Below are 18,483 nucleotides of genomic sequence, written 5' to 3'. Positions count from 1 at the left end.
AGTTTACTGTTCGCCTTCACAAAAGCAATGCAGCTTTGCCCTGCTGCCTTGTCTATTAGAGACTCTCTGGGGAACACTTGTTGGAGATCCCTCAGCTGCTGGCTCTATTCACACTGGATGGGTGTAATTTGTAAGAAAGAAAAATACATGTCTAAAATGTGTTCTACGATGCACAAATGAACAAAAATAGGGATATGTAAAAAAAATCAGCAACAGAGTATTAAGTTTTTATTACAAACCACAAATTGGTTCAAATCCCAAATGCTGCTCCTCATTTCCCAATTCTAATCAGTATTAGCGCCAAATGTTCTGTGCCCTTTCTCCAGATCTTTGTTTATTTGGACCAGCGCACTCCCAATACAAGAACACATTTTTAGCAGTAATTAAGTCTTAATAGCTTTTAGCAAATGCCCTGTCCCCCCTTAGCCCAGACAGATGACACGGGCACACCCAGCTCCCTTTGCCACAGTTGGACTGGCTGCATAATAATTGGATGTTCACGCAGTAGGAGGGAGAGCTAAATGTCACCCGGCATGCTAAAATACAGCTAGAAAAAGGAGGAAATAGCCTAACTGTACTTGTGAAAATCTCCTATTCATGTCTTGGGGGACAGCAGCAATTATGGATTGGGGAATAAAATCATTCTTAGACTGGAAGGATAAGATAAAAATTCTGTTTGAAGATTCACATTATTTCTTGGAACAAAAGCCACCAAATGGAAGGATGAACAGGATTGGCGTCGTCGACAGGATGCAGGGCGTTGCACGAATGTCAGTCTTACTTATCAGATGTTCTAAAGTTGACTTGCATTTATGGAACATTACCGTGATGTTCACACCACCCCTACATATACCAACAAGGTTATGCGCTCATCCAGCAAAACAGACAAGCATTGAAATTTAGTTGTTGCCTTAAAAAACATTGTCAATCCTCCACAAAACAACCGCATTCCATAAAATCATCAAGTCTTATAACACAATGTCATAGTGAGGCCACAAGGACGCATGTCAAACAAAGAGCAATAGTGATGCGTCCTGCTCTCGATGCCATGGCAACAGAATTTCCCCATTATATTTAGGTCTCCGCGGAGGCTAATACTCACCGCAGATATTAGCAAAATCACAGTGTGACACAGCGGGGGGAGTTCCACTTTACATTACCAGACACAGAGACCCCGTCTCCTCTGAGGATCCAGACGTAACAGCTATGGCAACAAACATGAGCAAGGGATCTGGGTAGGGTAAATTTATTCAGGGAACAAAAGATCTCATTTTATCAATAAAGAGAAGTGAGAGCTGGACACGGGATATGTTAAATCAGCCAATTAAAATGTAAAAGAATAAGACAAGGACACAAAGAGAAAAATGATTTTAACAATTTAATATATCAATATATAGATATTTATCAACAGCTCGAATTTCATAGAAACGTGAGTGAGACCATTTTGGCATACAGTACAGATATTTCATGTAAGTACAGTGTTGCTAACGTTAAACCCCTCCCTTTTCCCAAAGACTCCCACCCGCAGACACAAACACAAATAAAACATTATTTTAAAATGTACATGAACACAAACAAGGCACCAATAAATTAAACTGTAACCCTCTCTTTCAACACAGAGCGGAATCTATTAAATAGAATTACAATTTAATTTATCTATTAAATAAATGTACAAATAGAAATTAAACAGCCTATCTCTGCAATGTTTTAAGGTTAAAAAGCAAACATTAAATTTAAATAGGAAAAACGAAAAGTAGGATAAAAAATGAAAATAACACTTTGGCAGATTATTCATTTTAGTTACAATCAAGTAGTAAAGAAATCCAGTGCTCTCGAGTACAAATAAATCCATGGTCTACACACTTTCATCCAGGAGACTAATATACACATCTTTTTTTACAAGAAATGTTTAAAACTTTATCAAAAGTTTGCTGTATGAAAACATATTTACAAATCGTGATTGGGACTCGTTGAACTGCGTCTGTCACCCCATCCTATGTAACCATTTACACAGTGCAGAAGGCTTCTCGAAAAGTTTGTGCAACAAACAGCGTACAAAACTTAAAAAATGACCCCACGGTTTTCTCACATGACGCGACTCCTTCCCCTCTCCTAAAATGTAAAACCTACATATCGTACAAAATAACCCCAAACAGTTCAAGTAATAAACATCATGTCGACATGATCTCAGAGGTGAAATCAAACTCAGGTCATCTTTTCCACAGGTTACAGACGCGGAATGTTAGCAGGGATGTGGAGGACCGGACTCGTCTGTAAGAGGTTCAGTTCTACATCGAAATCCAGTGTTTCAGGAGAGGTCCCAGCTCATTTATCCAGTGTGTCGTCTGTTGTGAGAGAAAGTTAGCCCTTTCCAAAGCGACGTCCTACTTGTTGGGCTGATGGGAATGGGGTAGACGGTGATGAGGAGGGGTTACGGACATGACGGATGTTAGTCACAGTGGATGGGGTGGTGGAGCAGCGTGGCGGGTCCCTGCAGTGCTATAGGAAGGCGGGACTCGCCGTTACATATGCATAGAGTAAGAATGACGGACGACGGTCACAAAGCTCTGGTTATTATCTACAGAGAGGCAGAGAATCTGTTTGCGAAAGGTCTAAAAGCCTGTTAGAACCTTCTGTGACCACACCGATGTCAGGACACCTAAATTATCATTCATAACACGCTAAGACAAGTGTTAGTAGAAACCCTGATGGCTAGAAAGCTCAATGGGACAAAGTTTGAAAGATCTTGAGCTAACTCTAGAACAGCAGCTATGACGCTGGGGGTCAGAAAAAATAACCGATGTGCGTATCGCCTAAAGAGGAAGTTTAACCAAGAGCAATCCAAGAATAATTTATGATACCACACGCAGCCTTCCGCAGCCTTTAAAAACACGTGAAGCGATGCTTACCCTGTATTGCTAGTCTGAGATTCATTCGAATCAAAAACTAAAGTGTTTCACATTTTCACAATTGTACTGAAATGTAAACAGTCTGACATGAGAAACGATGATAAGAACTCATGAAAATGAATTACAACAACGATGACAATAGTAGGCCTATCTGTTAACCATCTTTTATCTCTCAGCAGTCTAAAAGCCCACCGTGTTCAGAAAATGAACTTCAAATACCCATAGAGGAATGCTTTACAAGCGGTGCACATGAAACGCAGCATCATAGCGGAAAGGAGCAAAGGTGGCAGAAACCGAGAGAAGCTCCAAGCACGAGACCACCCACATGATGGGTAGAAACAAAGATGAACGCTCAGGTAGACGTGTGTACCGGTCGGTGACCTTTAGTGGTCAAACAGGGCCATTCATAAAATACTACCTCAATCTAACAACATATTCCGGTAAAACTCCATGCATAGAGCCACATGCCAAGCTTTAATCTCTACCAGAACTTATCAAAAGTGATAGTTCACGCAAAAATGAACATTCTGTCTTCAGTCACTCACCCTCTTGACATTTTAAACCTGTATGACTTTCTTCTGCAGAACACAAAAAAAGATATTTTAAAGAATATTGGTAACCAAACAACGGCGGTCCCCATTTACTTCTATTGTAGGCTATAGACACAAAACCAATTTTAGTCAATGGGTACCTCTGTTCGGTTACCAAGAACTGTTCTTATATGTTCTACAGAAGAAAGTAACACATACAGATTTAAAATGACAAGAGGGTGAGTAAAAGATGACTAAATTTTCATTTTTGGGTGAACTGTCCCTTTAAAAACCATTACCGTTAGGCCATGCGTCCACCAAAAAGTTTTTTTTCCAGTTTTCTTCCTTTCAAGTGTAAGTATTTGTCTGTATTTTTGCTCACCAAGCTTTGAAAAATCTTCAGCTTTGGGTAAAATGCTGTACTGGTCGATGTCACTTTTCACTCAGCTGTCCAATCACAGGCAGGACAAATACAACAACCAATTATACTTCCTACATGTAGAAAGGTTGAAAACAATGCAGAAGTTAATATTTCATTCCATTTCTGTGTGACGATATGAGATGAAATCCCTGGATTACCACAATATTAATATTTGTTGATTAAACTAATCATCTGTGAAATCAGATCATACCACCACATTACTACAGAAAATATTCTGTATCATAGCAACCAAAGTGCCTTATATTAGAAAAAACTGTCAAACGCCCACAGCCAATATTTCAGCGCCTGCAATTTTCAGCTGTTAAAGGCATAGTTCAACCGAAATCTTTTGTCATCATTTACTCACGTTCGAGTTGCTTCAAATCTGTATACATTTATTTGTTATGATGAACACAAAGAAAAATATTTGAAAGTAGCAAGTTTTTGGACCCCATTGACTACCATAGTAGGAAAAATTACTTTTTTTTGCTCTCTTGAATACAAAAGAAGATATTTTGTAGAATGTCGGATAGCAAACAGTTCTGGAGCACTTTGACTACCATTGTAATTTTTCCTATTATGGTTGTCAATAGGGTTCAAGAACTGTTTGGTTACAAGCATTCATCCAAATATATTTCTCTGTGTTCAACCAAACAAAGAAATTTATAGAGTGTGAGTAATTCATGACAGAATTTTCATTTTTGGGTGAACTATCCCTTTAAAACACACGGCCTTCAAACCAGACCAGACTTACAGTGATCATCATGCAGATCAAAACCTGTTCCAGCTGTCCAACCAGCTGGTTTCAGTGATACCGAAATAACTGAGCAGTCATTTGTCATCTTGTGGAGAACTTGAGGATGTACAGGAGGATATATTCAGGCACTCCTCATTTCCTGTGACTCTGTCACACAGACGACTGTTCAGAGCAATGCTTTGAACTATGACTATAATCTATCACACCATTAAGCCAATTATTTGTCAGAGTGCTAAATGCTAAAGAGTTTTACCCGAAGCACGACGAGCATGGGGAGGAAAGGACTCAGTTTTATTTGTGTGAGAGTAGCGTGTTTTAGTGTATGATTCTAGATGTGAACAAACGGCTTTTTAAACGTTAACAACCCTGACTACCGCATCTACTAGTGTGTTTGTGAAACAAACGACACAGATTGTAATAATAAAGACCACAGTATATGTAAACCGATGTCCTGAGTTCAGTTTGTGGGGATGAAAATGTGCCTGGACAGAAAGATTTAAAGAGTACCCCAACTACAAAGAGATATATGGCTTAATACATCAAAACTGTCACTGATTATATAAATGTAAAAGTAAGAAACTTTGAAAAAATACGTCTTCTCGGAGACCGCCATTTTGTTTGGCATCAAAACACCAGACGTCAAAAGGTTGCAACCCAAACCTTTTCTCTTAAAGTCCCCCTGTGGTGAAAATCAAGTTTTTAATGTATACGTATGTCTATTCGGTGTTTTAATATGCTTTAAGATAAATCATCTGCAAATTCATCATTTTAAACCATTGTGGTGTATTTTCTCCATAAAACTGCAGTTTGAAACTGCCTCTGTTTACGACATCATAACCCCGTAACCAATCACGTTAACAGATTTTGACTATAGATAAGCAAGGATGGCGCAAAGACTCAAGTTACATTCAAGTCGTTTTAACGCATGAAGAAATTATTATCAGAGGAAAAAACATTTACATATGCTAGTTTAATGCTTAAAGAGTTTTAAGTGATAAAATTAACAAATGCAGGGGGACCTTAATGCAACAGCGAAGTAAACATGTAATTATTAGTAGAATGAGAACACAGAAAATAAACAATATAAACACACAGGGACACTAGGTGGCAGTATGTCCTCTTGACAACAACCTGTCAGCTATATAAGAAGAGCGGCTTTCGAGTTAACATGCTTCAAACTTCGGTCTACTATAACAATATCAATAATCTAAGACATCATCATCCATCACTGTCGCATACTTTACACATTATGATAATACCGAGAAACACACTAACAAGATGCTTGCTGTTTGGTTATATTTACAGATATCTCCTGTATTAGAGCACACCACGTTAACTGTCAGGCAGTTTATAAGCAGCCCCTCACTGAGAGCCATATTTTAATCTAAACAAAATGCACTTTAAATGATCTAAATATATCTTGAATGTTAAATTCACATGCGTGCAACCCTTTAACGTCATTAATAAAGAAAATGGCGGCCTCCTTAGGTTAAAACGAGTATTACATTTTGTGTGTAATTTTAAATGCCAGTCTTATAGTCAGGGATTTTTCTTAAAGTTCGTCCAATCTGTGAGTTGAAAAAATTGAGAATCATGGAAGACCCAGAGCTGGTGAAATAAATATGTATATGAATTATATCAATATGTATTGCCATATGTATTGTAATGTGAACCCTTTCATATCCAGGCAGCAGATTCGGATCTGTATGAAGGGTCTGATTACAGCGAGTATGGAAGACTCAATATAAAAGAACAGTAGTCTTGGCACTGGAAGTATTATGAAAGACAATATATTAAAAATTCAGAGCTCTGCTTTGTGGTGTATTGTTTTCTGTGTGAATGCGTAACCTCAAATTATGTAGCGAAATATATATGCATAGTGCATTTTTTTGTAGAGTGTGTGCATACATGAAATCCTCTCCAGCCCCTTTTCATCCTATTTCATTATTTTGCTATGCATCTCCTAGTCTGACAAAGTGAATTACCCATAATTCCCTCCTGCGCTCCTGGTAGTCATTCCTACACAGAAACAAACTGCTATGGTCACAGCCCGACTCACACCAGCAATAAAAGTCTAATGAAAGGAACTACGGCACAAGGCGCTGAGGGTTAGCGACTACAAGTGATGAACTATGTTAGTCATCATTGAAAAGCACTACTTACTACTGCTACGACAGCGCAGGAATGGACAGAAGTAGTTTTCATTTCAGAACTAGTGACTATTGCCCAAGTTAGATCGATTGAGGCCTTAAGGGACTTCAGAAGACAAACCCAGTTTGTATCGCTCAGCTGTGCACAATGATTGCTGTCCTTTTGGCTCTCTGTGACTGTATTTGTGTGGTCTCCTCAGGAGACCAAGGGGCATCGATGGAAGTAGACGCTGAGATCTAAAAGATGGAGGGATTCTGGGACGGAGAAGCTGAGAGAGCGAGAATCGCCCTCAGGGGAATCCGTCATCGTCCGGACCGAGCGCCACGCGCTGCAGAGAGCAGATAAAAAACAGTTACACATGGACACAAGGAGAGAAAGAAAAGTGAAATAACTGATGAATATAGAAAACAAAAGAGAGAAAGAAAAACAGTGGAGGAAGAAATACAACTACTGAATTACTGGTCTGGTAAGGTTTGCAGCCTGAATTTTACAAATTTAAAACCATCACAAAATCTCAGGCTGGTTTAAGGTAGTTTTTCGTTTTTGCTGTGAGGGACTGAGAAATAGCCCCTATGTAGACCCCCGCTCACACACACACGCACTTTGAAGGATGTGATGTGTGTGCCACTGGAGAGAATCCGGTTATGCCACTGGGACGGCTCACCCCACTTCTGCTGCACAGCTGATGTCTCTATCTCTGCTTGTGCCTGACATGCCAACTATAGCGCAGAAACCTCAGCTTCAGTCACGAGCTGCCAAAATCCAACATCTGCCCAACTGCGCTCAACCCGTTCATATTTGCCATTTTACGCCTACGGTTGCTAAATCGCATAAATCACAACCACCCAAATAAATTAATGCAAAACAAAGACGTCTATAAATATATGAAACGATTGTCCAGACATTTAAGGTGCTCATCGCTCAACCCTAAACTGAATTATTGAAAATAATTGTGGGATAACAGGAGAGCGCAATGCTTTTCAAAGCATTTAAAGCTTTACACACAACACAAAAGACTATGGAAGCGCGGACAACAAATCAATCCTTACACTTATTAAACATGTGAATGAAAATATGAATTATGAGCCTAAATATAATGTATAAAAGGAGTGAGTGAATGACAGAAGGGACAGTGTAAGGCCAATCTCTCTCCTAGTCGTACGACGAGCCATCTCTGATGAGCTTAGTCCCAGCCCCGCTCTCTTTTCATCACTATCCAATCAACCATCTCCCCTAGTTCACTTTGCACTGGAAAGCATAGGTGTCGTAGTGTACCAATGAGCTGACTGGTCGGGGATACCGCCCCCCAGTGGCAGTGCTAGGTACGGCTGTCTGGCACTGCCACTCACAGCAGGGTAGACGTGGCCGATCTGCTCGCTGCGGCCGATGTGGATCTCGTCGTCGTCATCCTCCGTGGTCTTGCGGTACACGGGGTTGTCGAAGTTCATGCTCTTGGTGTTCCGTCTCCTCCAGTTGCGCCACACCAGGTATCCTCCGGTACACACCAGGCCGATGACCACTGTGGCAAGGATAGGAACTGCATGCGTTTAACACACAGTCAACACACACGGCGGGGCGTTAACACAGCCAAGGGACACTGAGCGGCACTTAATGACACACACACACAAATAGAAGCACCCGCACACAAACCTAAAGGTGCGTCATGGAAGACCTGGGCCAAATTTTTCTTTCAAGATGTCACACATTTAGAATGAATGAAATGATTATTATAAGGAGATCCTAAGACAACATTGTGGTATGCGGTATTACGGCTATGTTCAGAATGGCATACTACAATGCTATACAGAGGACTCTTTCATAGCTCAGGAGATTTGATGGAGTTCTCAGTTGTGTTTAATTTGAGAACCAGAGGCTAAGATGTTTCTCCAAAAATTGCTTAATTGAAAAGAATAGAAACAGTAGTAGTTTCATGCATTCTGACTTCTTTACAATGTTAAAGGCGCTGGCTTCTCATGCTTTTTTTACGAGTTTGACGTATTACGTAGTATTTCTGTGCTGGATACACTCCCCCAAGGTTGGTTTAGGTTTCTTTCGAACACGGAACTTTTCTTAGTCCCTTATTGGACAATTCACCTGGAAAAGCACACCCACGGCAAGGCGAAAGAAATAGCACGCCCACGTGTCAACCAACGAGCGATAGGAAGACCCGCTTACCATCAAGATTGGCTGCGCTGTGGGCCTGCAGCTCGTTACTCTTGCGATAGTGATAGAAGTTGAGGTGAGTTTGTTTGTTCACGGCATTTCAGTAAGCGGGTTTCCATCACTCTGGTTTTATTCGCATTTTGAAGTTTCGCATCAGAAACGAGTGATGGAAACGCCAAATTTCGAATTAAAAACCCTTAATTCGCAAAAAGTTTTTACGCTCGCTTGAGGTGGTTTTTCATTTGTGCGAAAAAGGGTTAATGCGAATAATGGGAGATGGAAACGCATTTGCCGAATAAATTCCTCCAAAAGTCACGTAATTGCACTATGAGACGGCCGGTGTAACCTGACTAACCAGAGTACTGATCTTGTTACACAGCATCAGAAATATTGTTATGGTCATTCTTAAATGCCTGAGCAAAGTCGTCAAGTATTTCTGTAATTGCCTCTTAGAACTGTGACAACTGTGTTTCCCAAACAGCAGGCATCCACAAAAGCACCGCATTTATTGTGTTTCGTAATCGTCTGCTTGCGCAAGTATTATTCTATATGAAAATAATTATATTCAGTGGCTTCTCTTACTTTTCTTACTGATATTTAGTGGCAGTTTATTAGGAAGTGACGGTTGACTATTTGGATGGAAACGGTGCTTATTCGAAAATGTTTTATGCGATATTCCAGTTTTGCGCATAAGATAAATTCGCAACTTTGGATGGAAACCCGGCTAGTGATGGATGTTATATAAACGGTAGATTTGCAGATCGTTTGAAACTGATAGATGGCGCGGTCCCAGCCGAAAGCGACAAAAACAAAGCTAGGAACGCCCTAGCTAACGACCTCGTAGCAAGAGACTAGCGACACACAGCGACTCAGTCGCTGGTGGTCTGAAAGCAGCATTAAGCAAAAGTTTCCATTTGCTCTCCATTTAATCTCATTGATTTGTCGGAGAAATAATTGAGATATTTAAGTGATTGCATCTGAGATTTTTCTTTCTTATGGGTAATTAAAGTCCCAGTGAATTCCTTACATAATTCAAGAGACGTTAGAAGTTTAGGAACACAGAAAGCGTATTTGAACTAGGTCTGCCAAAAACACACACACAGTGGCTTAGTGGACTATGTGGAGTATTTCTCACTCTAAAGGGAGTCTAAAGAGACCAGAAGAATTGAACGGTGTGTATGCGTATACACGCCTACATGTCAATGGTTGGAGAAATATCATTACTTTTCAGACTGAATTGATAACCATGCTACAGAGTCTGGCAAACCCCTTCCCTAATTTAAAAGATCAGCCGAGGCTGCCCTGGTCCCTTGAAAGGTCTCCTTAATTGCTCTTTTGTCAGAGGGCTCTTTTGTCAGAGGGGCGCCGGAGACCTTCTCATGATGCGAGTTCAATCATCACTCAACTTAAACACACTTGGAATGCGTTCTTTCCGCAAGTTATATTTATTTTATCCCAACTTCAATTAAAAACAATGCATTTAGACATTTTAATTGAGATAAAAGAGGTGGTCAATGTGGGGCTATAACTACACCAGACTTGCTATTTAGAGGGTAGATTTCTCATTTAGTGTTTTTGTTGAAATGTGAGCAAAGGCGAGATCCACTAAGCCACTCACCAACAATAAATGAAATGCATCAAGTCCTTTTGACAGAGACTGTTATGGAAACTCAAGATGTTATGCTTCTTAGATTACAGTATACACACTTTTAATTTGTTTATATTCATTTTAAAGTGATCAGACAGTCAAAAGGATGATGTAAAAAATTCATTCAAGAGAATGATCACAAAATCAAAATGTAGGATTGACACTTCTCTGTAAAAGATCATAATTAACCATTTATAAAGCTTTAAATGTGTACACAAGTTGTACAAGGTTTTGCCACTCACAATTGTGAAATAAACAAAACAAATATTAATTTATATTTCCTGGATTAAACAACCCAGAGCTTTACTGACAACTGCGGCATGCTGATCAAATGTTTTTAAAATAATTACCCTGCAATGTAAGTAGAGATGCACCGATATGTAAATTTTGGCCGATAACGATAACCAATAATCCTTTAACATTGGAAGCCGATAACCGATATATTGGCCGATATACAGTATCTGAATATTAAAATAAAATTCCCTAGGACTGAAACACAATGCAAAATGTGGACAACTGCTTTTATTTAAAAACATTTATTGCAGAAAACAAGGTAACCATTAGTTCTCTTTTTTCTGCTGAAAATTATGTACCAAGCCTACTCTACACTATTCGATTCATTAACCTTCAAACTTTTCTGGTATATTTTTTATTGAATAAACAATTTATAGATGTTCTTCCGGAGCAACCCAGAAAAATGTTCTTAATAGCCACATGTCTAACAGGTCTCAAGACAGAAAGCATTCAGACATCAGTCTGATTCAAACAATATGCTTTATGTTCCTATAATTTACATATCAACAATGTTGGATTTTAACTGTGAGCAGCGTGCAGCTGAAGAAGTTTAACCAGAGGAAATAATTTATGATTTATCGGCTATAATTATCGGCCTAAATTTTATTATCGGCCGATACCGGTAACATTAAAAATGGCCATTTATCAGCCGATACCGATGTGGCCGATAATTTATCGTGCATCCCTAAATGTAAGTCTATAGTTAAACGTACAGCACCCCAAATAAACATTTAATATATTTAAAACATATAACATAAATATATAATTAAACATCATTATTCGTAAAGCACTTTTAAGTGGAGCAAGTAAATACAAGTAACATAACTTGATGAAAAGTACCGTAGTTGATCACTGAAGTTTCAAAGTATGTAGACATTTGGTCTCATGGCCTTGCATTTGTTGTGATATGCTGTACTGTTTGAGCTTAAGGATCACCTTACAGATTGTTTTATTAAACTACTTTTACAAAAATAATATTTAAGTAACTTTAGCAGAAATGTGTAGAGCATGACATTCCTTTAGACTGCCGTTGTAATGAGGAGTTTATAAATGGCTATTTAAGATCGTCTTAAGTGTCTCTAAAGCAGGTAGTGCATATAAAGCTGAAGGGCAAAAGCTGTTGATCTACTCGCTGAACAAGACTGAATTAAAAATGCATTACAGCATACGTAACAAAACCGTAAATACTCACCTATAGGAATGACTATACCCAGAACTGCAACAGTTATATTGCTACCGAGGAAAAAGTGATCATTTCCACTTCCAGCTGTGGTAGATGTTGAGGTAAAGAGAGCGAGAGAGATAGAGAGAGAGAGAGAGAGAGAGAGAGAGAGAGAGAGAGAGATGGGGTGGGAGAAAGAAAAAGACCTTATTAACTTTTGATATAATCACAAGCTTTTCATCTGCAGCTCTGTGAATTGTAAATCAGATTTGGGGCTTTGCGTGGTCGCTGTCTAACCAATAAATTGTGGCTTCATATTTAAAGGTATGGTTCACCCCAAAATTAATATTACGTCATTTATTTACTAACCAAATAAATCATTATTTATTATTATTATTCCTTAAACAATGCTATTGTGTGGCTCCAGTTCTACACCCCATTGTCATTCCTCCTTTGGATCGCACAGAACACAGAAAGTCATATGCTTGTTGAATAACGTAACATAAATGACGACTGAATATTCATTTTTGTGTGCCCTGCTCCTTTATAAAGCATTAAAAACACTGATAAAGGGGTTATTCCATGTAACAGGTATTTTTTCCACACCAGAAAACTAAATGTTCTCCTGTTTGTGTAGTAAAGCACCCATTTGTCTTGAAATCTTGTCCAAGCCATATATAGCTGCTTATACATCGCTCTGCTCATTTGCCTTCACTCTTCCAAGTAAGGTTTTTACTGAGTGGTTGTTTCCACCAAATAAATCCCACCTCAATCTCCCAGATAGCACGTGGCCCTCCATTAGCTACAGCATAATTAGTGTCTGATAATGGAGTCTGAGCCGGGAGATTAACAGGACTGGCTGGTACATCATCGGCATACAGATACACACAAAACAGCCCGAGGGTAAGAAAATGGGCTTCTGTACGGAACAAAAGAAACTAGTCTCAACAATGTAGATGATCCATATGGAAGAATTTTAAATAAGGGGGATATTCCTATAGTGAGGATGTTTTGACACAGTTCCCAGCGTGTGTGTGTGTGACAATTGTTGCGTCTAGGTTTCTATGGCAACGATTCCTTTTTAGCATCTTTTTTTGTGTAGTGTGGATTTCTGTTTAAGTGGATCTGTTAAGTTTCCATTAAAAGTGCATTCTGCACCAATTAAACTATTGTATTTTTGATGTTGCTCAGTCAGTATATGCCTATTGTGTTAACATGGATTCTGAACAAACACCTGAGATGTCTTTGTTTTTTTTAAGAGAAGAAACCCATCACTTGATAAAAGTTCAAGAGTTTGTCCTGATGGAAATTTATAGAAGCTTTGGCTTCTGCAATTTCAAAGATTGTTTTGGAATCCAGATGTCTGTCAAACCCGCAAGACTTTCTGGTGATTTTCAACTCAATTTGAACGAAGCAGCTTTTCATTTGGGTTACCAAAAGAACCAGCAAGTGTTGCTGCTAAGTGTCTGTAAACAGTAATTGCGCCAAAAGCGAGACGGTTATAAAACCATGTTTTACTTCTGCAACGTATCCACAAAGCTTTTAAATTTGAAAAGACTGCACTCCAAAATGTAAATAAAGACTTTCTCTTCATGCCAAAACCTACAAAAAACCCATTCATCATTCAGCTAAATGTCTGTGAAAAGAGAGCTGTGTATCCAACTCATCCAGCCTCATTAATGTAGGAATTCTCTCAATGTTAGGGCTGTCACGATTATGAAATTTGGCTGACGATTAATTGTCTAGTAAATCGTTGCGATTATGACGATTAATTGTCTCTTTTAGGGCTTTGACGATTATGGCGATTAATTGTCTGTTTTAGAGCTTTGACATTTAATTCTCATACATTTTTGATTCAGCTTTGAAACGACCATATTGTTCTGAATATAAAAAATATGTTTTTTTTTCTTGGAAATACATCGGAAAATATTGGTTTATCATATATTTTAGGTTTAGGCTTTTAACTGTCAATAATACAACTGCCATATACTTGTAAATTAAGTAAATTGATCAGGAGTGAAGCCACCATTGATATGCTATCAGTCATAGAATTGCTTCTAGTCTGTTTTTTTCTCACTTACAAGATACAATAAAATTTTACTTCTATGTTACTGAAATTTTGGTAGACTGGTTTTCACACTGAGATTATCTTAAATAATATTAAATTGTACTGCAGGTTATTTTTATGGTATATGCTTTAGTTTTTATTGTGTTGTGGTGGTACATTTGACAAGTATTACCATGCTTTAGTTACAATAAATACACTAAAATATGTAATATGTAGATGCACTACAGCTCCCCCTAGTGTCTTCTATAGAGATGTGCGATAATTGCGATGATCCGAAATCATCGCGATGAGGTCAAACAATCGCGATGAGACGATTATTTAATAATCGTGACAGCCCTACTCAATGTATCACATTCTTTCTGACGGAAAACTTTCACTCAATCGGCACTTCACCTGCAATGTAATACAAACTCTATTATGTGCATAATAGCACATGCTGTACTGTAATCCATTTGTTTACAACACTAAATCCACGGATGGTCTGTTTAATGATGATCTTTACAAAATACGTCAAAATGTACAGAGAAGTCAAAAAAGGTTGATGACACACTTCATGTGTTATCATGGAGCAGCAATTTACGAGTTTTACCCAATGGAGTTTCAGCACCTCTGGCATGTAATATCCTGTCCATAATAAAATATTCAAGTACTCATTCATATGATTAGAGTTCAGAATGGACCCTTCTGCACTTTAATCAGGAGAGATGGAAAAACTAACATGATCCATTAGTATTTGTACATAGTGTGTTCCATTTTATATGCTTAGATAAACACTGAAACGGCTAAAGGGGTCATATGACACAGCTTAAATGAATATTATAGTTTGTTTTAGATATAATGCAAGGTGTATACACGGTTTAAGGTTCAAAAACACTGTATTTTCCACATACCGTGCATGTTTGTATCTCCTCTTTGCCCCGACTCTCTGAAACACGCAGATTTTTTACAAAGCTCATCGCTTTGAAAAGCGAGGTGTGCTGTGATTGGCCAGTTCACCAGTGCGTAGTGATTGGTCGAATACTGCAAGTGTGTGACTGAAATGTAACGCCTCTTACCATATTTGGAACATCAGGTTCCAAAGGAATTGTACTACCAGGTATGCCGACCTTACTTGCATATACATTTGGGCGGTCTTAGTCAAATCATACCATGAACTGACGTAGATTTGTGGGGGTGTGGTTACATGATGCGTTTCAGGCAGGTCTGGGTGAGCATTCGCTTTTAGATAGAATGCATCTTTTGTTCCGACACTTTAATTTTTGCAATTTTACGTGTCTAATACATGCACGGGCAACTTATAACACACCAAAGAAAACAAAACAAAAACACATATTCGCACCATATGACCCCTTTAACATAGGTGTATGGAGAGCATCAAATAAGTAGCCTTTTACATATTAACAATTTTATGTGTTTACAAATGTTTTGAGAAAATAAATTTATGGTTTGATTATAATAATGGTATTGATGGTTTTGTATTTATTATAAAATAGATTAAGAGATGCAGCAATATATCGGTCAATAATTGGTATCTACGATAAAAGCAACTTTTCACACTATCAGCCAACAGTTTAAAAACAACCAATGATCAGGGCCAAAATATCGTGGCAATCCAAAGAAGATAGAAAAATGCATTGAATTTGTGCTCTGTATAAAGAAAATGTTAAGAAACATCACCAGTTTGATGTTCAGTATTAATAGTCATTATATGAATTAACACTCAGAAAATTTGAGAAATATTAATTTAATCTTCAGAATTGGTATCGGTAGATATCACTCTGAATAATCGACTATTGATATCGGTGGAGAAATGTAGTATGTGCATCTCTAGTAATTACATATTTAATACTTACCCAAAAACAATTGACCAAACATTTAACATTTGCTTTCATTAGCTCTGGTTTGTTAATAAAGGTGAAGTAAAACCTACGTTTAGGATCCTCGTAATTTGTTAATACTATTACATTTCATTGTCTACCCAAAAAACACTTTACATGTGAATACAAATGAGATCACCCTAAAAAAAACACACCAAACATATCTTCCAACCCAATCGATAACTGTGGAGCGATTTTAGTCTCATTAATTATTCACACATAAAACACGATGTACACTTGCGTAGCCAGTTTCACATGCATAAAACTTAATTCACGTGCATAAAATAAATTATAATCTCATAAAATGTGTTTCACAAACGCTTAATACAATTCACAGACGTACAACTGTGCACAAATATTTAGAAAGTTTAAAATGTACAAGTTTATCATTGAATGTGAATGTGCAAATCGTCACTCACGTGTGAATCGCCCTGGATTTGTGTGGGTGTATTTTGAGACTCTCTTCGCAGCGCTGTCCCTCCCACTTGAGTTGTCATCCTGTTTAGCCAATCAGATTCAACCTTACCATCCAACCAATCATAATCGTGGAGAGCACAGAACTCAAGGAGCACTAGTGTTAGCACTAAAGGCTCGTTTGTACAGCTTCGCTAATCTACTCTCTGAGCTGTGATGCTGTATTAAAACATAATACAGCCACGCAATAAATCTGTTTTTATTAACTTATTTTGTAGGGAAAAAAAGTATGAAATAGTGACTGAACATGACCACTTAAAAACTACACAACCAGCAGTCACTTCCACTGAACTGCTAAAATCTGTCTGGGTAACAAACTGTGCCTGATAGATGAGATGTGTTCATGTTTGTACGTCCATACAATGCATGTTTCAGAAGAACAAGGGCAAACAAGGACAATAAATTACTAGTTCTTGGAAACATTGTTTTGTGTGGGCGCATAGATTTGTAGCTAGCCGCCTTTTGGAAAATATCTCGCTTAAGGGGGCTGAAAAATCACTAAATTGGCAACACAGGAAGTAAGTCAAACTGTGCAAAAGGTGCTCAGAGCCGTTTTCCTTGAGTCCTGTGCTCTCCGCGTTTATGATTGGTTGAATGGTAAGGTTGAATCTGATTGGCTAAAGAGTACGACAACCCAAGTGGGAGGGGTTGCGCTGCCAGGAGAGTCTCAAAAAACACACACACACATCCAAGGCGATTCACACGTGAGTGACGATTTGCACATTCACATAACACGAAAAACGTGTCCATTTTAAACTTTCGAAATATTTGTGCACAGTCGTATGTTTGCTAAACGTACTTCATGAGAAAATAGTTTTGTTTTACGCACATGAATTACTGTTTGTAAATGTATATTTATACTTTGTGCACATAAATTAGGTTTTATTCATGTGAAACTGTTTACGCATGTGTGCATCTTGTTTTACGCGTGAATAATTAATGAGACTAAAATCGCTCCATAGATAACACCCTCTGATAGTCTTTCTGTGAGATTTCATGGACATAGATGTTATTACTAATGTCACTAATGCCTTTATCCTTCTGCGTCCAGGTGGCCGTGTACCTGAGCGTGTCCATGTATCACAGCGACTGCGGGGGGTTTAAGGGAGGTTATTAGAGAAAGTAGGCTAAGGGCAATGTTCATCAGTCAAGGCTGGCTGGTCCTCTCTCCTCGTTGGCTGCTCTAATTCAGTGCAGAGAACCACGCTGGGACCATGGGCTACTACCTCTGCCTCATCTATCACTCTCAAGTGGCCCAGTGATGCTCAGCAAGCAAATTCTACTGCACATTAACTTTTAAAGCTCTGAGGACTACTGTACGAGTACTGTACAAAAGTACAGAGCGAGTTTAGAGTCTCTTATACAACAGTTAGTTCCGGTCTTCTTATTGGCCAAATGGCGTCTCAAGAGTGCTTCTATTTAGCCTTACAGCACTAGTTTCACATTGTATTATGTAAAAAGATGTAAATAATAACACGCTCATACTCACCGCGGTGAGAGAGGTTGCCATTGGCCCCTTGTATACTATTGCCGTCAGCGACGGTTGTAGATGTCTGTCTGAAGTTTGCTGTTGTCTGGTTGGATGTTGGCTGTTTCCATGATGCTGTAGTGCTGGAATGAGTGGTCGCTGTGGAGTGTGTGTTTGTAAAATGAAGTGGGCTGGAGTTTTTGGTAGTTCTTGGGCTGGTGGTGGTTGTCATGGGAACAGGAGTGCTTGTGTTTGTCATTGTAGTTGTGGATGCAGTTGGTGTAGTTTGTAAGGTTGTACTGGGGGTTTTGGGTGTGGTGGTTGTTGAAGGTCTAGTTGTTGTGGTGGTGGAAGGTTCTGGTGTTGTAGAGGTTGTCGTACTGGCAGCTGTAGTTGTCTTGGGTTTGACTGCAGAGGAGAAGTCAAATATCATGGGTTTTTAAACTGTAAGGCAGATTCCTACAACTTCCATATAAAAGGTGTAGTTCACCCAAAAACAAAAATTCTGTCATCATTTACTCACCATCTTGACATTTTAAACATGCAAAACTCAAAAGAAGA

General features: G+C 38.7%; 1 protein-coding gene across 7 annotated transcripts in view; it reads right to left on the bottom strand.

The window, feature by feature from the left end:
* Positions 1-1,365: 1,365 nt before the first annotated feature.
* The window catches only part of lrp8 (low density lipoprotein receptor-related protein 8, apolipoprotein e receptor), a 177,174-nt gene continuing 160,056 nt past the window's right edge, over positions 1,366-18,483 (bottom strand). For 2 of the 7 annotated variants that reach the window (XM_057338739.1, XM_057338741.1), the window contains exons 16-19: positions 17,944-18,330; positions 12,066-12,140; positions 8,118-8,305; positions 1,366-7,096 (exon numbers count right to left, since the gene is read on the bottom strand). In XM_057338739.1, the coding sequence (XP_057194722.1) occupies positions 7,058-7,096; positions 8,118-8,305; positions 12,066-12,140; positions 17,944-18,330 (689 nt within the window). In that variant the 3' untranslated portion in view covers positions 1,366-7,057. Of the gene's footprint in view, positions 8,306-12,065; positions 12,141-17,943; positions 18,331-18,483 lie in introns of all 7 variants that reach the window. The other 5 variants (XM_057338742.1, XM_057338743.1, XM_057338736.1 and 2 more) reach the window with 3 other exon arrangements.

The sequence above is a fragment of the Triplophysa rosa genome, linkage group LG7, assembly GCF_024868665.1.
Source record: "Triplophysa rosa linkage group LG7, Trosa_1v2, whole genome shotgun sequence".
NCBI classification, from domain to species: Eukaryota; Metazoa; Chordata; class Actinopteri; order Cypriniformes; family Nemacheilidae; genus Triplophysa; species Triplophysa rosa.
The sequence above is the reverse complement of the archived record's forward strand: the minus strand, read 5'-3'. Positions and strand labels throughout refer to the sequence as shown.